The sequence below is a fragment of the Lemur catta genome, chromosome 2 (assembly GCF_020740605.2).
Source record: "Lemur catta isolate mLemCat1 chromosome 2, mLemCat1.pri, whole genome shotgun sequence".
Taxonomy (NCBI): domain Eukaryota; kingdom Metazoa; phylum Chordata; class Mammalia; order Primates; family Lemuridae; genus Lemur; species Lemur catta.
Window position 1 is genome coordinate 45,540,824 of NC_059129.1, and position 25,458 is coordinate 45,566,281.

At 40.8% G+C, this 25,458-nt stretch overlaps 1 protein-coding gene and 1 non-coding gene across 2 annotated transcripts in view; both read right to left on the reverse strand.

Moving 5' to 3' along the window:
* The window catches only part of SRPK1 (SRSF protein kinase 1), a 75,927-nt gene extending 62,707 nt beyond the window's left edge, over positions 1–13,220 (reverse strand). The window contains 2 exon segments of the mRNA XM_045543593.1: positions 12,531–13,059; positions 13,062–13,220. Coding sequence (XP_045399549.1) covers positions 12,531–13,059; positions 13,062–13,131 — 599 coding nt within the window. The 5' untranslated portion in view covers positions 13,132–13,220.
* Positions 13,221–14,664: 1,444 nt separating this feature from the next.
* On the reverse strand, positions 14,665–14,770 carry LOC123633696. Its single transcript, XR_006733718.1, has one exon. It is a non-coding gene; the product is annotated as a U6 spliceosomal RNA (small nuclear RNA).
* Positions 14,771–25,458: the final 10,688 nt, after the last annotated feature.

Genomic DNA, 25,458 nt, shown 5'->3' on the forward strand with positions numbered 1-25,458 from the left:
TCTGTAGAGACGGGGTCTTACTCTTGCTCAGGCTGATCTCAAACTCCTGGCCTCATTTTCCCTTTGCCTCATTAATTTATTCATCGTAGCAATCCTCCTGCCTCAGCCTCCCACAGTACTAGGATTAGAGGCGTGAGCCACTGCATGCCCCAGCCTAAGAGCTAGAGTAAATAACATAGTATCAAAGTTTCATTTCCTATTTTGATAATTATATTGTGGTTATATAAGTGAATGCCCTTGTTCTAAGGGAATACATTAAGTATTTGAAGGTAAAGGGACATGACGTTTGTAACTTACTCTCAAATTGTTCATAAACTACGGTTTTTTCAGGCATCCGCATTTTCCATTTATAGGACTTAGCTGGCAACACTCTTTGGAGAGCCTGCTTGTTCGCTGGAAGGCTCACTGCCTGCATTTTTGATAAATAACCACTAGATGGCACTCTGTTTGTGATCTCTAATTCCAGCAGCCTAGGTTTCCACAGACAACTTATATACTTTTTTTAAAAATGGTGATTTTTAATAAAGCACAAATAGTAGGCAACCACTACACTCAAAACACTTTTTTTCCACAATGTCCTACAAGGCCTTACATGATCTGACTCTTCATTGCCCGCTCCAAACCCACTTCTTCACACTTATCTCCTTAGGCCTGTTCAACTGTCACCTTTTCAGAGAACTTCCATGACCTTCCTACATAAGACCATAGTCTTTGTCACATGCCCTCTGCCACTCCCCTTACCATGCTATTTTTCTTCAGTACTTGGCATTTTATTGTCTTCCTCTCAACACTCGCAGAATGTAAGTTTTATGAGGGCAGACTTTATTTTGTTCACTGCCACATCCTAAATAACTACAACAGGGATACATGCAAGGTATTCCTCTTTAGTTCTACTCCTCATTCTTCAATTAAAGTCCATTACACCCTGGCCCGTATTATCTCCTAATGGAACTAGATTGTGAAAGGCCTTAAATGTCAAGCATTGAAGCATTCTACATGGAAAGAAGTGGAGTCATCACAGTAACCCTACAAAAGGAGTGCTTTAGAAAGATTTCTTTGGCAAGAGGGTTTGGTAAAACATAGCCAAACCATATAGGAGAGACACAAGAGACATTGGTAGAGATAGTAGTTACAGCCAAAGTCTCTGGAGTCAGGAGACTTGGGTTTGATCCTGGCTCTGTAGTTTACCAGAGTTCCATGACTTTAGAGAAATTGCTAATTTAAGAAGCTCTTTGTGCCTCTGTTGCTTCATGTGTAAAATGAGGGTAGTAATTACATCTACTTCATAGGGAATTTACGAGGATATGTTAATCCTATGGTTAGTACAGTGCCTGAACATAAATGTTAGCAGTACATGTAGAAAATAAGGGAAAAGGAACTAGCAAATATGTGTTCTTTATTCAACTTAGTTTTACTGATTCCCAATAATAAGTATACCAGGCACTTTTCTAGGCACTGGAAATGTAGCTGAGGGAAAAAAAAATCTGAAAGACTCCCTGCCTTCATTGTGTTTACATTCGGGCATAAGGTGACAAAAAATAGCCCTAATTTATCTGAACCTACCTGGTTCTTGAGTTTAGGTGGTCAACAGCAAAAGTTGTTAGCAAAGTCCTATCTCACTGTCTCTTCAGGAGACACATGCTCTATAATATCAGGGTATAAAAGGGGCTATAGAGAAGAATTAAGTAGGGTGAGGGGACAGAATGTGCTCATGCTATTTTAAATAGTGTTGTGACATCTAAGGAAGGAGGCAAGAGATGCTGGAGTTTATCTGGAATGATTCAAAATGGTGGTTTCAAAGGTAAAATTGAAATTCAGGAGGGACTAATTTGTAGATGTTTGGGGTCTTAGAAATAATTTAGCAATGGCTTTAAAAGACAGACTAAAAGCTAACCAGAAAAAGTACCTTAAAAAGCTTAGTTTATTTACATGTAAACTTTAGTCTCTTCTTTCTGTCTTGGGAATGAGAAATTGTAAGATCTCCTAATGCAGAGGACTGTCTTCTGGGGCCTGTGTTATGGGTTGAATTGTGTTCCTCCTGAAAAGGTATGTTGGAGTCCTAACCTCCAGTAACCCAGAATGTGGCACTTTATGGAGACAGGGTCTTCAGAGATAATCAAGTTAAAATGAGGTTATTACGATGAGCCCTAATCCAATATGACTGGTGTCCTTATAAAAAGGGGAAATGTGGGTCTAAAGAGAGACACACAAATAAAGTGAAAACGATGTAAAGAGACACAGGGAAAACACGGCCATCTCTAAGGCAAGGAGAGAGGCCTGAAACAGATTCTCCCTGACAGCCCTCAGAAGAAACCAACTCTGCCAACACCTTAATTTGAGACATCTAGCCTCCAGAATTGAGAGAATAAATTTCTGTTGCTTAAGCTACCCAGTTTGTGGTACTTTGTTATGACAGATTGGAGAAAATCATTTTTGTATACTTATTTCCCTTAAGAAATAAGTCCCTTGAGGGAAAGGAATGTGTTCTAGTCATCTTTGTATCCTTTCTAGAGTATCACACTTAGATCTCTTGCAGAAATTTAACAAGATACTACTTTTAACTTCTAGCACCTACACACAATGAAACTCAGTAAATGCTAAATTTCTCCCACTACCTTTTCCATATATATATATTTTTTCTTTTGCAAATTGACATAATCCTTTACATTTCTAATTTTATCTCATCTTCTGAGACATACTCAAGTACTCTTAAGTTTCTCAACACAGAAATCCTAAATTGGAGGTAGGGTTTAGCAACAACAAAACAAAAATTTGGGTGCCTAATAGGTATTACACACAAACAGTTAAATATAATCCATTCCTGATCTTTAGGTGACTATACTCTAAACTAGACCTGATATATATACATATATAAAAATATATATGTATGAGATACCAACAGATGAGTTTCCATCTAAGGTAAGGAAAGCAGCACAAGGAAGAGAGCAGTCACCAGGGCACTTTACCTAGAGCTTAGTACTGGGTGGGGTAGGCACTCAAATGCAGTTGCATCCCCAGTAGCTCACCATCTATGGATAAAGCAACCCAGATTCAAAGAATTCAAAAGACATTGTCCACGTTCACCTAACAATGGTGTTAGAGGCAGGCTAAAATCCAGGACTGTGTGACTCAAAAGGACAAGCTTTTTTTTGGTAAACAGCATAAAAGCATATACCTGTATAATCTATCCTTCCACGTAGAAACATGAGTTATCTAATTTATCCCATTACATTTTTTCATACTGGCAAGGAAAAATGCAAAATACAATTCCTGTTAAATCTATTCTGAAAGGCCTAAGAACTTATAGAAGGGAGCTTGCCATCAAACTCATATGTTGACAGAATGAAAAGAACCTGGCATGTTTGATCAAACTGCTTGGTGAAAACATATCCAAGAAACATTCACAGGCTGAAGAGCAACATTAAAATTAAAAGCAAAGTGAATGACAGGATATGGTTGCCCATAAGGTACATTTATAATCAGTTACAAAATAAGGCTATCCTAATATTTCAAGACACAAAAGTTCATAAGACTAGTCCCAAAAGGACTGTTAGCCTTGTTTAAAATGCCTAGACACTCAATTTGAGTAAATTAAATAATATATAAAGGTTACCAATATGACTGATTGTACCAGTACCAAACTTTGCGGCATTAATGTTTGTTCATCACTACTGGTGACAATTCTTACGTGGCAATTAAAATATATATTAAATTTTCTGAAACTTCTTGAAATTTTACCCTAAAATACTCATCAATACTGTCCAAGACATTTAAGCCAATAAACTCATTATCCAGTAACAATGAATTACACCTGGACTTAATCTTCATCTACACAAATAAAGGCATGTCATGATACAAATGAACATGATACGTATGTGTGTGTGTATGTATATAGATATAGATATAGACTGAGACAGAGTCTTGCCCTAGGTAGAGTGAAGTGGCATCGTCATAGCTCACTGCAACCTCGAACTCCTGGGCTCAAGCAATCCTCCTGCCGCAGCCTCTCGAGTAGCTGCGACTACAAGGCACACACCACACCACACCTGACTAATTTTTCTATTTTTTGTTGAGATCGGGTCTCACTCTTGCTCAGGCTGGTCTTGAACTTCTGGCCTCAAGCAATCCTCCCGCCTCGGCCTCCCAAAGATTTGGAATCTTTAAAGATAACAAAGATGATATAAAATGAAAACAAAATGAAACAAATCAATCTGAGAAACCAGGTGGTAACATAATCACATAGCAAGGAACTAGTCCATGTAACTGTTATATAAAAGTCAGTAATTTGACTCTACATTCCTAGTGAAATATACCCTAAGAATAACAACAACAACAACAAAAAAAAAATCGTTAGCTGAAGTAATCATATTGTTGATGGTACTGCTGGCATTGTCATTCTGAGACTATTGTGAGTACACTGGAGGGAAAAAAAGAAAATGAGGAATCGTGGTTGAGAACTGGGATTTTCAGCACAGGAGAAAAGAAGAGTGATACGTATAAAAAAATCCCTGGGCCCTGTAACTTGATTTTTAAGTATAACACAAACTCATGGTTTCTTAAAAAACAACAACAACAACAACAAAAAAAAAAAACCACAACTTATTCCCTAGCTCTAAATCACAGAAAAGACCTAGAAACAATGACTAACTCCTTAGTAATAAGCTCCTTAAGCACTCAGATTATGGTCTCCAAATGCCATTTCCCACTAAAAGCCTTCTTGAGAAAGGGCTGTTTCCTGGCCTGGGGCATAAAATGTGCAAGATAAGTCTGGGCATACTGTCATACCAGATAGTAAAAAAGCTATCAAAGATGCCTCAGGCTGAGTCAAATAGACTCAAGACTCATCATGAAGAAACTCCAGCTGGCCAAAGAGAGGACATCAATAAAAACAACTACACATGCTACAACGTGCATGAAGATTAAAAACATTATGCTAAGTGAAAGAAGCTAGTCACAAAAGACCACATATTATATGATTCCATTTATATGAGATGTCCAGAATAGGAAAATCTATACAGACAGAAAGATTAGTGGTTGCCTAGGGTTGGAGGTGAGGTAGCATTGGGGAATAACTGCTAATGGGTATGTGGTTTCTTTTGAGGTGATGAAAACGTTCTAAACTTAGACTATAGTGAGGGCTGCACAACACTATAAACATACTAAAAACCATTGAAATGCACACTTAAAATGGGTGAGTTTTATGGTATGTAAGTTATATCTCCAGAAAACTGTAAGGGAGAAAAGCCTACTACAATGGATCCAACCACAAATAAGCTTAAAATCTTCAAGTTTATAATCAAATAAATCTTTGTCATTTTGGAGGCTGCTAGAAATCTATGAACTGCACCTCTGACTAACCAAAGTTATGAAGTGAAGTTTCTCTTTATAAAAGTATTACAATTAATAAATTAGGGAATAATAAAACATTACCATTTTGAAACCCTAAATAAATGAATGGATCTGTGCAATGATCAATAGTCATTAACATCACAAAAGAAGAGACAACCAGACAGTAGGTGCCTCCTGATGAAGTATACACCACCACCTATGAATTAAGCAGTTTGGTAAAAACAAATTTAGAAGGAAAAGAACCACAGAGAACCTGTAAATTAAAATACTAGGGGAACTTTTCAAACTAAGGACCTTATGAATCCTGATTTAAACAAAATTAGTAGGGAAATTAGAACCCTGATTGGATATTTTTAAAAAATTAAGAGTCCATATCTTATGAAATTATATGATGTCTGGGACTTGCTTTAAAATAAGATGGGGAAGGAAATGAAAGCAGAAGATACGGATGAAATAACATTGGCCAAAGTTGAATCGCTGAAGGTAAGAGGTGGATATATGAAAGTTTACCATGTTCTCTATAATTATTCTATAATAAAGCTTTTTAAAAGACAGTGCTGCCAATTCTACACATCATTGGAATTACTGCATTTCATGAATTCAATATAAATGTCTCCCATTATTTCACATCACCGAAATTATAATATAACACAGTTAATGGTGTGTCAGTTTACTTAGAAGGATTCTTTTCTTAGTGGTACAAAAAAATGGCATCTTTTAAAACTGACAGCACCTTAAAATAAATGAGAAACTTTAAGATTATAAGTCTACCTAGATGCATACTTTTCCTTAATTAAACTATTATTTGGGTAGTGTCTAAAGGGCTTCTAAAAAGCTGTCTTAGCTCTCTGGATTTTCTTACTTGCTTGGAATTAATTCAGTTACAGTGAGAGGAGCATTAAAAACACTGGTGTACCTTTTTTATTGTACTTTGTTTCATTGCACCTCGAAGATACTGCATTTTTTAAAACAAATTGAAGGTTTATGAGAACCCTGCATTGAGCAAGTCTGTAAAAGCCATTTTTCCAACAGCCTGTGCTCACTTTGTGTCTGTGTCACACTTTGGTAATTCTCATAATATTTCAAATTTTTTCATTATTATTATGTCTGTGATCACTGATCTTTGATATTACTACTTTAATTGTTTTGGGGCACCACAAACCGTGGCCAGTGAACTTAGATGTGTTTTGACTGTTCCACCAACTGGCTATTTCCCCCCATCTTTCTCCCTTCCCTTGGGCCTCCCTATTCCCTGAGACACAACAATATTGAAATTAGGCCAATTAATACCCCTACAATGGCCTCAAAGTGTTCAAGTGCAAGGAATAATTAAACATCTTTCAATTTAAATCGAAAGCTGGATTTAAAAAAAAATTTAAGATGGGATCTTACTATGTTGCCCAGGATGGCCTCAAACACTGAATGCTAGGGCTCTAGTGCCAGACAATTTTTTTGGGGCGGGGGGAGACGGTCTCACTCTTACTACACCCTGGGTAGAGTGCAGTGGCATCAACATGTCACCTAGCTAATTTTTCTATTTTTAGTAGAGACAGGTCGCACCACACCCAGCCCCAAATATCCAAACTTGTGAATACAAAGGAAAAGTTCCTTAAGGAAATTAAAAGTGTTACTCCAACTGGCCGGGTCAGGCCACTCATGCCTGTAATCCTAGCACTCTGGGAGGCCTGGGCAAGAGGATCGCTTGAGCTCAGGAGTTCAAGACCTGAGCAAGAGCGAGACCCCATCTCTACTAAAAAAAAATACAAAGAAATTAGCTGGACAACTAAAAATACATAAAAAAAATTAGCTGGGCATGGTGGCGCATGCCTGTAGTCCCAGCTACTAGGGAGGCTGAGGCAGGAGGATGGCTTGAGCCCAGGAGTTTGAGGTTGCTGTGAGCTAGGCTGACGCCATGGCACTCTAGCCCAGGCAACAGAAGAGTCTCAAAAAATATATAAAATAAATAAATAAATAAATGAAAATGCTACTCCAGTGAACACACAAAAAAGCAAAATACAAGACAAGAGAACAGAACAATGGTTATCAGAAGCTGGGAAGGGTAGCAGGGAGGGGAGGATAAAGTGGGAATGGTTAACGGGTACAAAAATGTAGTTAGATAGAATGAACAAAAAAGTGACTATAGTCAACAGTAAGTTACGGTATATTTTAAAACTAAAACAATGGAATTGAATATTCCTAACACAAAGAAATGATAAATGCTTGAGGTTATGGATACCCTAATTACCCTGATTTGATTAATAAACATTGTATGCCTGTATCAAAACATCACATGTACCCTATACCATTATGTACCCATAATAATAAAAAATAATTTAAATTAAAAAAAAATAAGGAAGCCAAAGAATCTTATTACTAAGAGAAAATTTTAGTGGTCTAAATGGGGGCTGGGGGAATCAAACTAGCCACAACATTCCCTTAAGCCAAAGTCTAATCCAGAGCAAGGCCTTAATTCTCTTCAATTCTAGGAAGGCTCAGAGAGTTGAGGAAGCTGCAGAAGAAAAATCTGAAGTTAGCAGAGGTTGGATCATGAGTTTTAACATAAGAAGCCATCTCAATAGCATAACATCACAGCATAAAAGTATAAAGTGAAGCAGCAAGCACTGACGTAGAAGCTGCAGCAAGTTTTCCAGAAGATCTAGCTAAGATCATTGATGAAGGTGGCTATACTAAACTGATTTGCAATGTAGATGAAACAGCCTTCTATTGAAAGAAGACTCTATCTTGGACTTTCCTAGCTAGAGAGAAGTCAATGCTTGGTTTCAAAACTTCAAAGGACAGGCTGATTCTCTTGTTAGAGGCAAATGCAGCTGGTGACTTTAAGTTGAAGTCAGTGCTCATTTACCATTCCCAAAAATTCCAGGGCCCTTAAGAATTATGCTAAATCTACTCTGCCTGTGCTCTATAAATGGAACAACAAAGCCTGGATGACAGCACATCTGTTTACAGCATGGTTTACTGAATAATTTAAGCCCACTGTTGAGACCTGCTGTTCAGCAAAAAAAGATTCCTTTCAAAATATTCCTGCTCATTGACAATGTATCTCATCACCCAAGAGCTCTGATGGAGATGTATAAAGAAATCAATGCTAACACGATGTCCATTTTGTAGCCCATGGATCAAGGAGTAATTTTCACTTTCAAGACTTATTATTTAAGAAATACATTTTGTGGCCGGGCATGGTGGCTCGCGCCTATAATCCTAGCAGTCTGGGAGGCCGAGGCGGGCGGATCGTTCAAGACTAGCCTGAGCAAGAGTGAGACACCATCTCTACTAAAAAAATAGAAACAAATTAGCTGGACAACTAAAAATACACAGAAAAAATTAGCCGGGCATGGTGGCGCATGCCTATAGTCCCAGGTACTTGGGAGACTGAGGCAGAAGGATTGCATGAGCCCAGGAGTCTGAGGTTGCTATGAGCTAGGCTGACACCACGGCCCCTTAGCCTGGGCAACAGAGTAAGACTTTGTCTAAAAAAAAAAGAAAGAAATACATTTTGTAAGGCCACGGCTGCCACAAACAGTGACACCTCTGAAGATCTGGGCCAAGTGTGGGGAACCTGCGGCCTTAAGGCCACATGTGGCCTTCTAGAACCTTAAGTGTGCCTTTTGACTGAACCCAAAATTTTACAGAACAAATCCTTTTATTAAAAGGTGGTACTTAAGGATCTAGAAGGCCACAAGTTCCCCACCCCTGGTCTAGGCAAAGTAAATAGAAAGCTTCTGGAAAGGATTTGCCATTCTAAATGCCATTCAGAACATTTGTGATTCATGGGAAAAGGTCAAAATATCGACACTGATACAAGTTTGGAAGAAGTTGATTCCAACCCTGATGGATGACTTTGAGGGGGTCCAAGACTTCAGGGGATAAAGTAATTGCAGATGTGGTAGATATAGCAAGAAGAACTAGAATTAGACCCTAAAGATGTGACTGAATCCCTGCAATCTCATAATGAAACATTAATGAATAAGGAGTTGTTTCTTATGGATGAGCAAAGAAAGTGGTCCAAAGCAACTTCCTAGGCTAAGTAATAAATTATTAGGTATGAAATCCCTTCTGGAATTGTGTTCCATAGAAACAATGTCAAAAGTAGACATAAACTGCTCAATTACAAAAGCTTATGACAAACAGATAAAGGCTCACAGCTGTTGGCATAAATACTGAAAACCAAATGCTCAAAGGGAGATAGATACAGCATTGTGTTCCTTCAGAGACATAAGACAGGGGGTCATGAAAGGGTACCCAAACCCCTAGGCATGCTGAGGTCCCTCATTCAGAAGCCTCTTTTCACCCAGCTTTTACCTTATTTGTCCTCAGACACACCTAAAGGAGCTGTTCTTTGGAGAGAGCATAACCAGTAACCAGGGATTTGGAGTATGTTAGACCTTGGCTAGCTTTTTAATTTTCTAGGGGAGTAATCTGATGAACCTCAATTTCCTTATCTGTAAAGTAAAACAGAGATGTCATGAACCAGTTAATGTTACTAAATAAAAGGACAGTGTCTGAAAAAGCGAAATGAAGAAGGAATTGTTCAAATAAGGGAAATAAAAATCCCAAGTCAAATCTTTGAGCACACTGAAAGAACCCAAAAGAAGCCCACTCTAAAGAATAAAGAACACTGAGCTGGAAGGCAGGAATTGTGGATTCCATGTTGGCTTCACTGCAACCAGCTCTATGATTCAGGGCACGTTATTTCATGTATGTGAGTTCTAGTTTTAAGATCTACAAAGTCAGAGGACTGAAAATCCCTCTGCCTGTACCATACTACGTATGACTAAATTATTAGGGATGCCATTTATTGTTATGCTTCCAAAATTTTCTAAAATTTTTCATTTAAATGTTTGGTTTTCGTACCTTTAGGTCCTGATCAGTTTTCATTATGACTGAGCCGCCAGTCATAATATAAAAAACTGTTTTCTTAACTAACTTGTCTAAGGTCAGATTGCTAAAAAGTAGCAAAATCAGAATTCAAAACCACATCTGTCTAGAAATATCAAACTCTTTGGCCTGCTTCTTCCTCAGACCTTCTTCCTGACCAATCTGGTAACTAGCAGTTTTGCCTCTGCAAAATAACCAGAAGTCATCAGGAGTGTACTCAACGGAACAGAGTCAAGTTACCTGAGTCAGGTGGGGCTTGAACTTCTGACACAGTACTCTAACCAAATTAATTAATTAGATATTTAAGCTACTTAAAAAGGAGGCTGGAGAAACAAAAAGGTAGGTAAAATTATAAAGAAAAACTATTAATTGATGACAAAAACAAAAATAAAGCACCTCTGAAATTACAAGTAAACAGGGCAGTTCATTCATATATATTTTCAGGAGATAAAGTTGTATAAAACGAAATATTCAATAAAATAACTGCTAGATTATCTGTAATTCATATTTGCAAATAATTAAGAACACAAATAATGCTAGGTTACCCATAGTAGTAAACGGAAGAGTAACAGATAATCCAAAGTATGCATACCTAACTTTAGAAATAAACCATATGGTCTAAAGAGATAATCTAAAATAATGAATATCTGGTGTTAAAAAGAAAGTATATAATCATCTATATACATTTACCTCCCAAATTATAGCTTGATTCAGGCTAATATCAAGATCAATTTCCAAGTAATAAGAGAGACCAAGACAGTCTGAGAAACCAAGACTTCTAAAACATATAGCGAATAAAATCACCACTTCCTTGTATCAGTAGAAAATGTTTTATAACACATTCATACCGGTTCTATAAGGAATAACAAAACTAAAGCACAGAAAAAAGTAACATTTAAATTTGTACTGCACACCAGAACCCAGTTAGCTCCCTGCTGTTTCCATTAAACAATCTAGGGTTAAAAACAGGTTTTGACCAATCCATGTATGGTTAATCAAGGGGTAAAAATACATGCACACAAACACATAAACTCACACTTACATGCCTTGGTCATCAAGCACTTACCAAATAAAAAAATTTCATAAGACATAATAGAAAATGGAGCAAGAGGTGAGGTCACCTACCACTTTAGTTCTATTGAAAGAAGTCATTATGTGCTCTCCCCAAACATTAGGCAGCCTCCAAAAAGAACACATACACACCCCAATCTGGTATTGTCATTCAGTAGGGTACCTAGGAAAACCTTTGAAATGTGTTTGTTATATCAGCTCAGAGAGAATTAGGCTATACACAACACCACAAAACATCAAATAAATGGAAAAGTATAAAGAAAATAACGCATCTAAAATAAGAACTAGATGTATAAGTTTGTCCTCAATACAAATTGTCTGAGAGCTGATTTCCAAGAGCCTTTGCAATTAAACATTAGTACAAGATCAAAATTCTTAAGTCTACGCCTCACTTGCCAAAACCAGCCACCTGCATTTCTACTAGGCTGTGCCCAACTTTTGTGCTCCCCACATTAGGGCTACACCAGTTATGCATCCCGCTGATGAAACTGGACCTCGGCACTTAATACACCAAACCAGAATCACCAAAGTTAGCTAAAGAACTCTCTCGTCACTACTGTGATGCCCGCTCCAGAAGGTTATCTGCATTTAGTGTGAGGACTTGAGGTTTAGGCAGAAGAGCAGTTAACAGACGCCGTCTGTATACACAGTAGTCAGCACCGACAGTGTAAGGAAGGCGATGCGCCTTGCAGGCTCAGGAAGTTGACTAACCAGGGGAAATCTCTATGCCCTCCTCTGTGAAAGGGAGCATGTAGTTGGTAGAACCAAAAGTAAACACGGAAAAATTCATTCAAGAATTTCCTGAAGGCCTACCGTGCAGACGTAGGAGGCAAGTTAAGACGCTGGGAGGCAGGTAAGGAAAAGAGACCAGAGTTCACAGACAGACTGATAATGATCTACCAGCTCCGGTGGGGGCCCCAACCAAGGGCCGCTGTGCCTCCTCTGTGGACTTGGGGAGGAAAGGTACCGGGCGGGCTCTGGTCCTCCTCCAACAGCCCTTTCCAGCAGGCCTGGGGCTAAGACCCAGGCCTGGCGTTCAGCAACAGAAGCTCTCTTCCACATGGTTGCTGGAGAGCGACCCTCCAGGCCGCCCAGAGGCCATGTGGCTGGGGCCGCAGGGTGCCCAAACCCGGTGCACGTTCAAGACAAGAAACCAGAGCAGGGAAGGTGCCGCAGGAAATCCAAAGAATGGGATGTTGGGGTACAAGACTCACTTCCTTTGGGCTTTGTCCTTCTTGGCCTTGGTCCTTTTCTTTCGGGCCTGGAGCGCAAGCACTGCAGGAGAGAGAGATGGATGAAGGGCGAATGTGGAGGAAAGGAGGCGACCAAGGTGAGGGTGGAGACCCAGCAGGGGCGCCAGGCCCGGCTGTGGGGCCTTCCCGAGGGGCAGCCGCGGGGCGAGCGCCCTGGGTCCGGCGAGGCGGCCGGCTGGGGGGCTGGCGGCCCAGGGGGCTACGAGCAGCGCCCAGGCGGGATGCGCCAGAGGGGGCTCGGGCCGCGTCAGGGAGCGGACGGGCGGGGGTCTGCTTCGCCCGCCGAAGGCCGGGCCCTGGAGTGGCCCCGAGGCGCGAGCCGGCCCGACGGAGAACAAGGGGCGGTGACCGCCGGCGCCGGAGGACGCCCGGGCTGAGGGGCGCGGACCGGCAGCCCAGAGGCGCGGGGTGAGGGGCGGCGCCACTTCACTGGAGAGACGCCGCACGCCCGGGGACCGGACGGCGGCGGTTAGGCAAAGCGCCCAGCGCTAACCGGGCCTCGCCCCGGCGGCCGTTGCCCCTCGTGGCGGAGGCCGCTGCACTGCTCACCTTTCCGCTCCATGGTGAGACCGGTAACCACCAGGCGCCTGCGCACTCAAGTGGCTGCGACTCCGGCTCCCGCCGCGGCCCAAAACCGAGCCCGCGCTCACCCCGCCCCCAGCTGCGGCCCCGCCCCCGCCCCACGCCGCCGCGCCTGCGCGCTGAGCGCGGAGCCTACCACCTGCTCCCGAGACGGGGGCGGGAAAGACGGGAGGGCAGTGGGAGGCAGGGTCGCCGGCAGAGAACGCCAGAGGGGTTTTAAGATGCAGGCTTGGAAGGCCAGCAGGGTTGGTTTTGCTCCACTTGCTGGACGATAGTCCCTCAGGAAAGGCGCAGAGCACGGGGTCTAGGGCTTCCCGCGTGCTGAGTCAGAGCTCCGGAATCAGCGGGGATCTGCCTCAGTTTCCTGGTCTATAAAATGGATTAACCTGGCACGTCCCATTTCTTTCCCTGAGCTATTGTGAGGACCAATTGAGATCCTATTTAAAGAAAAGCGGGGGGAGGGGGCGGCGGAATTACATCTGAAAAAGAAAAGGAAGTGAGAGCAACACAAAAAAATTGGAAGAAAGGAACCTGAAGCCCGATCAGCACTTTAAAAGTAAAAACTTCAAAATTGAATTTCCTCTTAAAATTTCAAGTTTAAATGAAAGCTGTAAAGGAAAGAAAGGAAAGGGAGGAAAAAACGGTTAGTGTTTTCTCATTTTGCCACTTTATCATTTCAATACATGATAAAATTGTCTTTATTTGTGTGATATTTTTGTACTTTCCTAAGTGCATTATCTCATTTAATATTCAGGACAACTTAAAGGCAAGGTAGTTACTACCTCATTACACAAAGAAACTAAAACTTGGAGGGATTGTATACTCGGAATCTTGGTGTGCAGACCCAGTGATTCAATCATCAGGCCCTTGTTGTATAGCAGTCAGCAAAGTTTTTCTGTGAAGGGCTATATAGTAAATATTTAGGTTTTGTAGATCATAAGATCTCTTTCTCAATTACTCTGACATTGAAGCTCAAAAGCAGTCACAGAAACTATGGGCTGTGTTCCTGTAAAGATTTATTTATGGGCACTGAAATTTAATTTATTTTTTATTTTTATTTTATTTTATTTTATTTTATTTTTGAGATAGGGTCTTGCTCAGTCACCCAGGCTGCAGTGCATGGAGTTTGGCGGTGCATTCATACCTCACTGTAACCCAGAACTTCCGGCCTCAAGCATCCTCTCTCTCACCTCAGCTTCCCAAGGCGCTGGGATTACAGGCATGAGCTACTGTGCCGGGCTTGAAATTTAAATTTCATATAATTTTCACATGTCATGAAATATTTTTCTTTTGATCTTTTTTCAACTATTTCAACCATTCTTAGCTCAGACCCTAGTTTGCCAATCCCTGCTGCAAAGTACTTGCAGCTGGACAGGGCAGAAGCTCTGAAGACCCTTGCTCTAAAAGTGGGACTCCAGTGGGGAAGAAAGACAAGTAATCAATTGACTGGAAAGGGAAGATGAGAGTGCAATAGTGCAGCACCATGGGGGCTTGGGCAGGACTTTTTTTTTTTTTTTAAATGGAACGCTCCACGAATTTGTGTGTCATCCTTGCGCAGGGGGCCATAGCTAATCTCTGTATCGTTCCAATTTTAGTACATGTGCTGCCAAAGCGAGCACAGGCAGGACTTATTGAGCAAAGTAATTACGTCCAGCCAGGGAGGAGGCAGCTTTTGAGCTGCGTCTTGGGAAATGTGTAGGATTTCCATAGGTGGAGAAGGGAGATGTCAGGCATTCCTGAATGAGAAAATCAATTGAGCAAAAAGGCACAGACGTGGAGACTTGTGGGTGGGGGCTGGGATTGGGGCTGGTAATGACTGAAGGGATGAAATGGAAGGTGAGGCAGGAAAGGTAGGTTTGCCAAATTTGAAATTTAGATAATTAATATCTGTTGCATGGAACCTGAATGATAACATGCTTCTGGGCATGTTGCAAAAGAGGACAGCACCCATTGGCCAAGGAAGACTGCAGCCCAGTCTCTTCCCTGCTCTAAACTAGAAAACAAAAGGAGAGGTGGGCAGACAGTGAAGCCTTTGAGTCAGAGGATTGTGCTAGCCCAGGAAAACCACATGTGGTTTAGAAAAGACAGGAGAGAGCTGGTGGCTAGGAAGAATCCCAGAATTGGGGAAGTACTGTCCACCAAAAAGTAAACTCTATGAGGGTAGGGACTCTGTCTAGGTTTTCCTTGATGTATTCTCAGTGCCTACAGTGTCTGGCACTTAGGAGGTGTTCACATATTTGCCTAATAAAAGAATAAATGGTCTGTAATTTATGAGAAACGTCAGGATGACAAAGAGAAAACAATGAGAGACAATATGAGAGCTGTGCTAAATCCAAATGGATTACCGCAGATGCGTCAAAAAGGAAATATGTTCAGCTTGGCATGATTCGGTCATACCCATTCTGACTCTGAGTGACTATTGCTTCTTTTTCTAAGAGCTTCCTAATGATCTGTTTAATGACTTATTTTAGAATTTTCCTAGAATCAATGTTAAGCTCACTGGACTGAGTTCCTAGAATTGACCATTTTTCCTCTTTTTCATGTTTTTCTCAATTCTCCCATCATGCTTAGGTTTTCCATACTTTTTCTAAGATCTCTGCAATTGTTCATGTAAATAAGTTTGTCTTTTCCCCCAAATTCACAGAGCTTGGCCTATTCGGGACTATACCCTTCCAGAAATTATTCTTAAAAGTGGTAGCTATTCTTTGGTATTCATTCTTACATACACACTCCTCCCCCAGCTGTTTTCTACAAGTCTTTTTTTTTTTTAAAAGACAAGCCCTCACCCTGTTACTCAGGCTAGAGTGCAGTGGCAAGATCATAGCACACTGCAGCCTTGAACTCCTGGGCTCAAGCAATCCTCCCACCTCAGCCTCCCAAGTAGCTGGGACTACAGGCATGTGCCACCATGCCTGGCATACTTTTCTTATATTTTTTGTAGAGATGAGGTCTCACTATGTTGCCCAGGCTGGTCTTGAACTCCCGGCATCAAGTGATCCTCCTGCTTCAGCCTTTCAAAGTGCTGGGATTAGAAGTGTGAGCCACCACATCCAGCCCTACAAGTCCTTCTAAAAGTGGAATTATTCAGAAAGCCTGAGATAAATTATATTTATGGCTGCTCATGCTGATTAATTCAGTGTCAGAATTTAATTTCTGAAAAGATCTCATTCCTCTTGAGGTAACTTACTTTTCTTTTTCTTTTTAAAACCAAACAATGCTGAAAAACAACTTACTTTTTAGACTGCCTTGGGATCTTCCCTAATGCTTCTTTGACATGCTTGAAATCTGAATGCCTAAAGTTGAGTTCACATGCTTCCTTGCACTCCACATTCTCTGCCTTGATTATCACAAACTGTTATGCTGTGTCCAGAGTTTTGTTCTGAATTAAATCCAAAGTAGCACATCCGTTTATGGCTTCCCCTACGTCCTATGAGATGAAATGGACAATAGGAGAAAGTGAAAATACATCAGATGCTTTATTTTGAATGATTTCAGATTTCCATGGATCTTAAATTCCACTGATTGAAAAAAAAAAAAAAGATTTCCAGTAGCTGTCTGCATAGTTGGAGAACCCCAACAAACTTTCTCTTGCCTTTTTGGTACATAGTTTTGTGAAGTGTATCAGGAAAATATATTTTAGGTCTGAGTATCGGGAAAACATGGCACATTCAAAAGGATAATTGACAAGAATTGAATGAACGGTGCAGGTGTGGATAGAGGTAAGGGAAACCAACGTGGGGTGGGGAGGCACCCAGGGCCTGGAGTTTCACCACCCATAGGCCTGACGGGACAGGGGGAGGGAGGCGTTACCAGAACCCAGTGAGAGCTTGTATTAGTGTGGCAGGGCTGCCATGATAAAGTGTTAATACCACAAACTGGGGGGCTTGAACAACAGCAATTTCTTGTGTCGCCAGCTAGAAGTCTGAAATCAAGATGTTGGCAGGGTTGGTTCCTTCTTAGGGCTGTGGGGAAGAATCTGTTTCAGGCCTCTCTCCTTGCCGTATAGATAGCCATCTTCTCCCTGTCTCTTCACATCACCTTTCCTCTATATGTGTGTCTATGTCCAAATGTTTCCCTTTTATAAGGACACTGGTTATACTGGATAAGGTAGATAAAGGCTTGTCCTAATAACCTCATTTTAACTTAATCACCTCTGCAAAGACCGTGTCTCCAAGTAAGGAGACGTTCTGAGGTACTGGGGGTTAGGACTCCAACATCTCTTTCTGGAACTGTAGCAGTGAGGAAGGGGGCTGCCGACTAGCTGTGTGCTTTGATGAGCCCTGCAGGAGAGAGCAGGGAAATAAAGTCCCAACATCCTCCTCTCCTCCTCTCAGGCCAGTGCCTCCCACTGACAAACCCAGCTGGAAGTTAAATGACAAAGAGGCCGCCCAGGACACAGATCAGGGAGGAGAAGGGCGGGAGAGTGGATTTGGAGGGCTGCACTGAGCATATCCAGCACAGCCTGTCTGGGCAGTGGATACACCCAAAGCAGCTAGCACTTTCCAAGCAGGTAAGTCCACCTACTGGGCTCCCTGATGCCTGGAGAAGCTTGAGAACCAAAACTGCTTGGAGATAACCCCTATTCTGGCTTCGTTCCATAAAAGCGTTAAGTTTCACAAGGAAGTTGTGCTTGGGCAAAAGGTTGGGGGGAATAGGTGGAGGAGATAAATGAATAAATGCCTCAGCTTGGTAGGGTGGGAAGAGAGGCTGTAGCTAGGAGGAACAAGGAAGTTGCAGAGATTGGTGATTCCCGAGGCAAGTAGGGGCCCTTGCTCTGCTCTCTGGAAGTGCTCTGGGGAAGCAGCAAGGTGTTGCAAACTGACCTAAACTGATCATGCCCGGCTCTTCATTCTTTTTGGCTGGGAACGATGACAAGGTGAGGATTTGCTTCCCCCACAAGCTCACCCCCAGGATATAAAGAAAACAAATTTTGTCTAAAATCTGCCACACACGCACATTTGTTCAACATTCATTAGCAGGCAAGAATGAAATGGCTCCTGTGGTCTGTTCTGTAAGTTCTATGGGGTCCCTACTTTCTGTCCTTTTGGATGCTACAGCTACAGCATGAATGAAAGGTCCACTCAAGGCAAGGGCAACAACATCCCAGCGTCAGGATTTGGTCACCCTCATAGTAGACATCAGGCAACCAGAAACGAGTCTCCCTTATACTTTGTTATTTTGTTCCAACCCGGATTCATGCCACAGGTTTTATCAGAAACAGGTTTTCACTGGTAAAAAGAGTTGCTTGTTAATTTGAAAAGGGCTGTCACTGGCAACATTTGTGGTAGTCAATTACTCTAAAATACTTTGTTGTAGCCACTTTGTGGCTAGAATATTTGCTAACCACTCTGGGCAGGGGAATTGCTGATCAGAACACATGGTACAGCTGGGTATAACTTTCAGTAACTGGCACCTATCTACAAGTGTCATTCTGTCTTTGCCAAAAGTTTTCATATGCCCAAATATTAAGAATTTTTTTTTTTTTTTGTAGAGACAGAGTCTTGCTCTGTCATCCCGGCTGGAGTGCAGTGCCAATCATAGCTCACTTACAACCTAAAACTCCTGGGTTCAGGCAATCCTCCCGGCTCAGCCTCCCATGTAGCTGAGACTATAGGCGTGCACCACCACACCTGGCTAATTTTTTTGTTTGTTTTTTTGTAGAGCCAGGATCTCACTTTGTTGCCCAGGCTGGTCTTGAACTCCTGGGCTCAAGTGATCCTGTTGCCTGGGCCTCCCAAAGTGCTGGGATTACAGGCATGTGCCACCACGCTCAGCTAATTTTTTTTATTAGAGATAAGTTCTTACTATGTTGTCTAGGCTGTTCTTGAACTCCTGGGCTCAAGTGATCCTCCCACCTCAGCCTTCCAAATTGCTGGCATTATAGATGTGAGCCACCATATCTGTCAATTATTTTTTTAAGAAGTAAATTTATTTCTTTAAAATGACAATTTTAAGAAAAGATAGAAGCAATTTTGGGATCCAACATTAGGGGAAAGTAAGAAAATTTTAAAGCACATCGCCTCTTGTGAGTTGTCAAAACAGAAACACACTGGATCCTACCTAAGGTACTACAAGTACCAGAAGAGCTTGCTCAAACATCCTTTCCTAGAATATGCTTCCCTTGCCTTGATTTGAAGAACGAATGCCAAAATATGTTAAAGTAAATTGTAAACGTCATGAGACGGTGTGCCCCTAGGAGCCCCCAGGCCAGGCAAAGATGCTCTACTATCCTTGGCATGTCCAAAGGGTCATGTACACTTGGACAATAAAAATAACATCTCACTTGATCTTTTCGATTTGATCTTATCAAAAGTCTTTTCCTTGTCTTCTGAGCAGTGTGTAAATCCCCCAGACTCTGATGTGAACCTAGAGAGAGGAACTCTATAATGACTGGGATTTAATTTTTCCAGTTTGGCAGGCTCAGGGTCACAGTGAAGTCAACTTAGGAAGCATATGGAAAATGGACAACATGGCTTACACATTTGAGATCTGATTTCTACCTGCTATGCAATGTTGAATCCATTTTTTCTTTTCCTTCTTTCAAATACTTTCCACCATGTTCACCCTCATGACAAGCATTTACACTCCAGGCATTGGACTAAATGCTGTGAGAAGCAGAGAAGGAAAAGGGTAGAACTGTAGGACTTAGCTAACTTTTATACAATAATTACAGTTTACTAGACACTGTTGTCCCTCAAACCCTATGAGATAGGTACTGTTATTGTCATCTGTGTTTGACAGATGAGAAAACTGAGGTACAACCAAGATCATACAGGCTAGTAAGAGGCAGTTTTGAATCTGGGCAGTTGGCCTATAGAATTCATACTCTTAACCACACATTATATTACCTATCTAGTTGGAGGATGAATATATAAATAAATAAACACAATGCACAATGGTAGATGCACAAGGTACCATGGGAGCGTGAAAAAGAGGCCCACTCAGCTCAGGAATTAAGGAGAGGTGAAGAGAGAGGCATCTCCTGGATGAGGTGACACCTGGGCAGAGTTGGAAAGTATGAATAGGCATTGGCTGCACACAGAAGGGAGGAAGGAAGACTCCAGGCAGAGAACACAGCATGGTATGTGGGGGAAACTGTAGACAGCATAATATCACTGCAGTATAAAATGCCTGGGAGGAGTGGTAGGAGATAGTTTGTTCTACAGATGTTTTCTGGGCTCCTTCTTTGTGCAGGCAGTGTGTTTGGTGCCGGGGGTACCAAATATCAGGGAAAGGGCATATAAGGAACTTGACCTTTCAAACATTTTGCTCCCTTACCCACTAAATTCTTTTTTTTTTTTTTTGAGACAGGGTCTCGCTCTGTCACCCAGGCTAGGTAAAATAATTGTTTAAAACTACCCCTATGCAAAACACTCAACAAACTAGGAATAGAAGGGGATTTCTCATCCTATTAAAAGGCATCTATAAAACACCCACAGCTCACATCGTATTTAATGATGAAAGACTGAATGCTTTCCCCCTAAGATCAGGAACAAGAGAAGCAGGTCCGCTCTCCCCACTCCTATTCAGTATTGTATTGGAGGTTCTAGCCAGGGCCACTAGGCAAGAAAATTAAATAAAAGATGCCAGGTGTGGTGGCTCACACCTGTAATCCTAGATCTCTGGGAAGCCAAGGTGGGAGGATCCCTTGAGGTCAGGAGTTCAAGACCAACCTGAGCAAGACTGAGACCCTGTCTCTACAAAAAATGGAAAAATTAGCTGGATGTGGTGATGCGTGCCTGTAGTCCCAGCTACTTTTGAGGCTGAGGCAGAAGGATCACTTGAGCCCAGGAGTTTGAGGCTACAATGAGCTGTGATGACACCACTGCACTCTATCTCAGGTGACAGTGAGACTCTGTCAAAAAAAAAAAAAGCATACAGATTGGAAAGGAATTTGAAATTTTAAAATAAATAAAACTGTTATATTACAGTTTTGAATGCCATCCAATGGAATTTAAATATTACAGCAATTTGTTATACACCATCCATTTCTATACATATATGAAGTAAAAGCACTCTTTTTAACTGTAAGGAATTTTACATTACTCCTTTTTCTCCTTGAACTTGTATTTCTATTCCATTTTACCCTCACAGAAGTTTATCCTCAGGTAATATGATTTATGCTTGAAAGTCTTTTATCAATCTTCCTATCATACTTCTGTGCCACACAAATGTACATTTACATAGAAATCTAGTTTATAAAATCGTTTCCTGGGATCCTAATCCTCTAAAAAATCCTTACCTATCATTATAAGTATTATTATTACATGATTAATCAAAGTAACATATAGCATCATGCAAATGAAAGTTTAAATGCATTTCAGTAAGTGATTTTTCTTGAGTCTTAAATCATTCCATTCCTATTTTTTTGGCTATGAAAAATTATTCACAGAAAATAAGTAGATGGGAATGGAAAGGGTTTTGCTATAGCAATACCATTCTGTTCTTTTGGAATTCCTTCCAAATAATGTGCCACAAATCACATAGTAATAGTCAAAATTCATTTTAATGACCCATCAGCTGACAACTCCAGGGGTCCTTATTTAATTTTGTTGAAATCAAATAATTGGAAGCCATCTGACTTACAAAAAGACTTGTTACCCAGTCATTAAATTTACTTTCCTCATTGAAACACCAGTATTTCAGTATGTTCCTTTGTTTAGACCCCTTGGAGATTTTGGTGCCCCCTGGCAATGCACCTGAGATGCGCTGGAGTGAGGGGGGAGAGGCCTTCGTTTTCCTTTGCCTGCTTGCTTGCTAGTTTTGTCTGCCCCACCACACCTTGGAATAATAGCTCCATAAAGACTGGGATGTTTGACTTTTGCTCAGTGCTATATCTCCAGGGCCTAGAAAGGTGTCAGATACATACTAGGTGCTCAATGAATACATGTGGGATGTTATGAACCGATGTAAAAACTGCCAGTCTCTGAGTGTGTACACTGGGGGGAAAGGAGAGGAGGCAAAGAGACAGAGGTGCCCAGGACACTGATGGGGATTTCTGGGTCCAAAAGCACCAAAAGGCCACCTTTCCCAGATCAAAGAAAGAGCACGGGGTAAAGGCCTAATCTTTGAGATCCGACGTGGGTTTGCATTCTGACAGTGACACTGAATAGCTGTGACTTTGGGCAAACTTCTGGTCTTAGATTTTTCTCCTGGATAAAAAGAATAATTGTCCCTACCTCAAGGAGAGGCAGTAGAGGAAGTGAGGATTAAATATGGTAATGCCTCTCAAGTATCTGCACCACCTTATGCACTCAGTAAATATGAGTTGTCCTTCATTCCATTTCTGCCAGCAAAATTGAATTTTCTTTTTAGTTTTGCATAAACTAATAATAAACCTCTAAATCCTGCCCAGCTGAAGTGTGGATTTTTTTAAAATACAGAAACAAAATTGGCAAAAATTGAACTAAGATTTACTTCTTTTCCACTTCTGGGATATAGTATGCAGCCATAGTTGAACAAGCAGTCTTTAAAAGCTGCTGTGAAACAAGCCAGCAGGTAAAAATAAAAGCTGCACCGTTATACTAAATTAGAGGTTTTTGAAAAATCCAACTAGTTTTCACCCTGGGCAGAGGTTGCCTAAATGTTATAGAATCTGATAAATTCCAAGAAAGTTTACCTTTGCTTTAGATTCTAAGTTCCTTATGTGATTTCTATATATGAATACATAGATGTTTGTAATGTTCTTTATTTGGAAATTTGAGATAATCAAAATACCAATATCCTGGCAATTTAAAGGTACATTGTAGAGCGGAACTTTGAGTTACTGTGCAAGATTTTTTTTTTCCCATGCTGTCATTTATAATATGTTTTGTGAGAATCCTTGGGATTAAAGTTTTGGTTATAAAAAAAATATAACAGAGAGAAAGTGCAAGTAAAATAAAAAGGAAAAATGAAAAAATAAATAGAGCATCAGTTTGCTATGGGACAACTTCAAGGGGACTACTATACATATTAGTGGAGTTCCTGAAGGAGAAGAGAGATAGAATAAATATTTGAAGAATGGCCAAAACTTTTACCAATTTGATGAAAACTATAAACCAAAAGATCCAAAAATGGTCCTTCCAAGTACTGAGATTCTATGACCCCAAGATTATTAACAACCTAGGATCATGCCATCACTTTCTATTTCTGCTGATAAATGAGAGTTGAATCTAGATCCAATATAGTCAAGTCCTTGGGCTTTGTGACACCTAACATATTTAGAGACAGCTACATTGGGTCACTTTATTTTTTGACTAGTCTTTTCCAAACCTACTTTTCTGCAGTTCCAAAGTTCTATGAATCAACTTAGATCTTCACGTATAAAAATCATACCCAGGGGAAGCTGCTTTGAGGGTTTTTTTTGTTTTGTTTTTTGTTTTTGTTTGTTTTAGTAATGGGGGAATATTTGTGCTAAGACATTTACTTTCAGATTCTGTCTTTGCCTGTTTTTAAGTCTTTAGACTTTTTAATTAGGAAGATAAAACCATGATGACCATGCTGTAAAAAGTGAGCTAACTAATTCAAACTGTACCATTTTGTAAAGTTTGAAAAATCTCTTAGAATTTCAGGTGATCTGCATTTTGAAAGAAGACTTAGCCTTTGAATTGTTCATCACTTTATCCTTTTTTTAATGCCATACTATTTATAATTGGTTAACCATTTTTCTTTATACTTTAGGAGGGGTTGGATGCTATGGGTTTATACCAGAATATATATAAATATATGGTGTGTGTGTGTGTGTGTGTGTGTATTTTTTTTTTTTTTGAGATAGAGTCTTGCTCTGTCACCCCAACTAGAGTTCAGTGGTGTCATCATAACTCACTGCAACCTCAAACTCCTGCACTCAAGCAATACTCCTGCCTCAGCCTCCTGACTAGCTGGGACTACAGACATGCACCACCAAGCCCAACTATTTTTTTCTAATTTTAGTAGAGATGGCATCTCACTCTTGCTCAGGTTGGTCTCGAACTCCTGACCTCAAGTGATCCTCCCGCCTTGGCCTCCCAGAGTGCTAGGATTACAGGTATGAGCCACTGCGCCCTGCTTAAGATTTGTTTTTATCCATGGTCACCACTCTTGGTTTCCCATTTGGCTCTGCCCTCCTAGTAGTCATTGGAACTTGGTTTAAGCCTAACTCCTACTCATCCTTCAGATCCCAGGTCATATGTCATTGCCACAGGAAGAACTTGTTGGACACCAAAGACTAGGTCAAGTCATCCCAAAGTATGCTCTCAGAGTTTCTTGTAATTTACCTTCAAGGTACTTTTCACAATTATTTTTGTCATTTGTTGTGTCTTTTTGTTGTGCATCTTCAGCACCTGGGACAGTGCCTGGCACATAGTAGGAGTTCCATAAATGTGTTCAGTGAACATGAAAAAAAAGAAGCTTGTGATCCGGAAGGATTCTTACTTCTTTTTGTAAATATGAGGTCACGTTGTATATGACTTTGGCCTAGTTACAAAACTTCTGAGTCTCAGTTTACGTATGTGTAAATTGGGATAATATTGTTGTATCTACCTCATAGTTTGAAGTGCTATGCATGTAGCAGATGCTTAACAAAAATTCTTGTAGAATGAGTGAATACATATGCTATCTCTATGATAAGAGACATCTATATTTTGACAAAGATTTCTTTCATTTAACAAACAAGAGAAATTGAGTACCCAAGCAGGAGGAGTCATGTTTATTGTGTTGGAAATAAAATTCGGATTTCATGTACTTTTGCTCAGAGGTCTGTATTTTTCTTCTGGTCATAGTTCATTACTAATACTATCCCTGGTGATCTAGTGGTTAGGATAAAAAAAAAGAAAAAATAATACTAGACATTTTTTAATGGGGGAGGGGGGAATTTTTTGAATGGATTTGGACAAAATTAGTAGTGATTGACTTTTCCAGCTCCTAGGGGGTTTGTGGCTGTCATAGATTTTAACTAAGTTTGTTCCACTAAAAATACAGATTCCAGATTGCCTATATCTTAAACACCTGCAAGAAAGAAGCAGTGGTGGATGCGGATCTGAAGACAAGAGAGGGTTCCATCAAGCTACCATCCCCATAAGTTGGCAAAGCTAATTGGCCTTATGAAACCACAGCAGGATAAGATCTTGATTTCTGGGAATAACAGCAAAAGTGCTTTCAGCTTAGCAGGTCCTCATACTACAAGCCTCACAGGCTGCCTTACCTTTGGCCTGGCTTAACCTGCCTATTTCCTCCCTGTCTCCATCAATGCAGTGAAGATACCTTGCATATAAAATACAAATGCTACTCAGTTTTCCTTTTTCTTGCTCATCTCTTCTCCACTATGTCCACTCCCTTCTGGAATCCC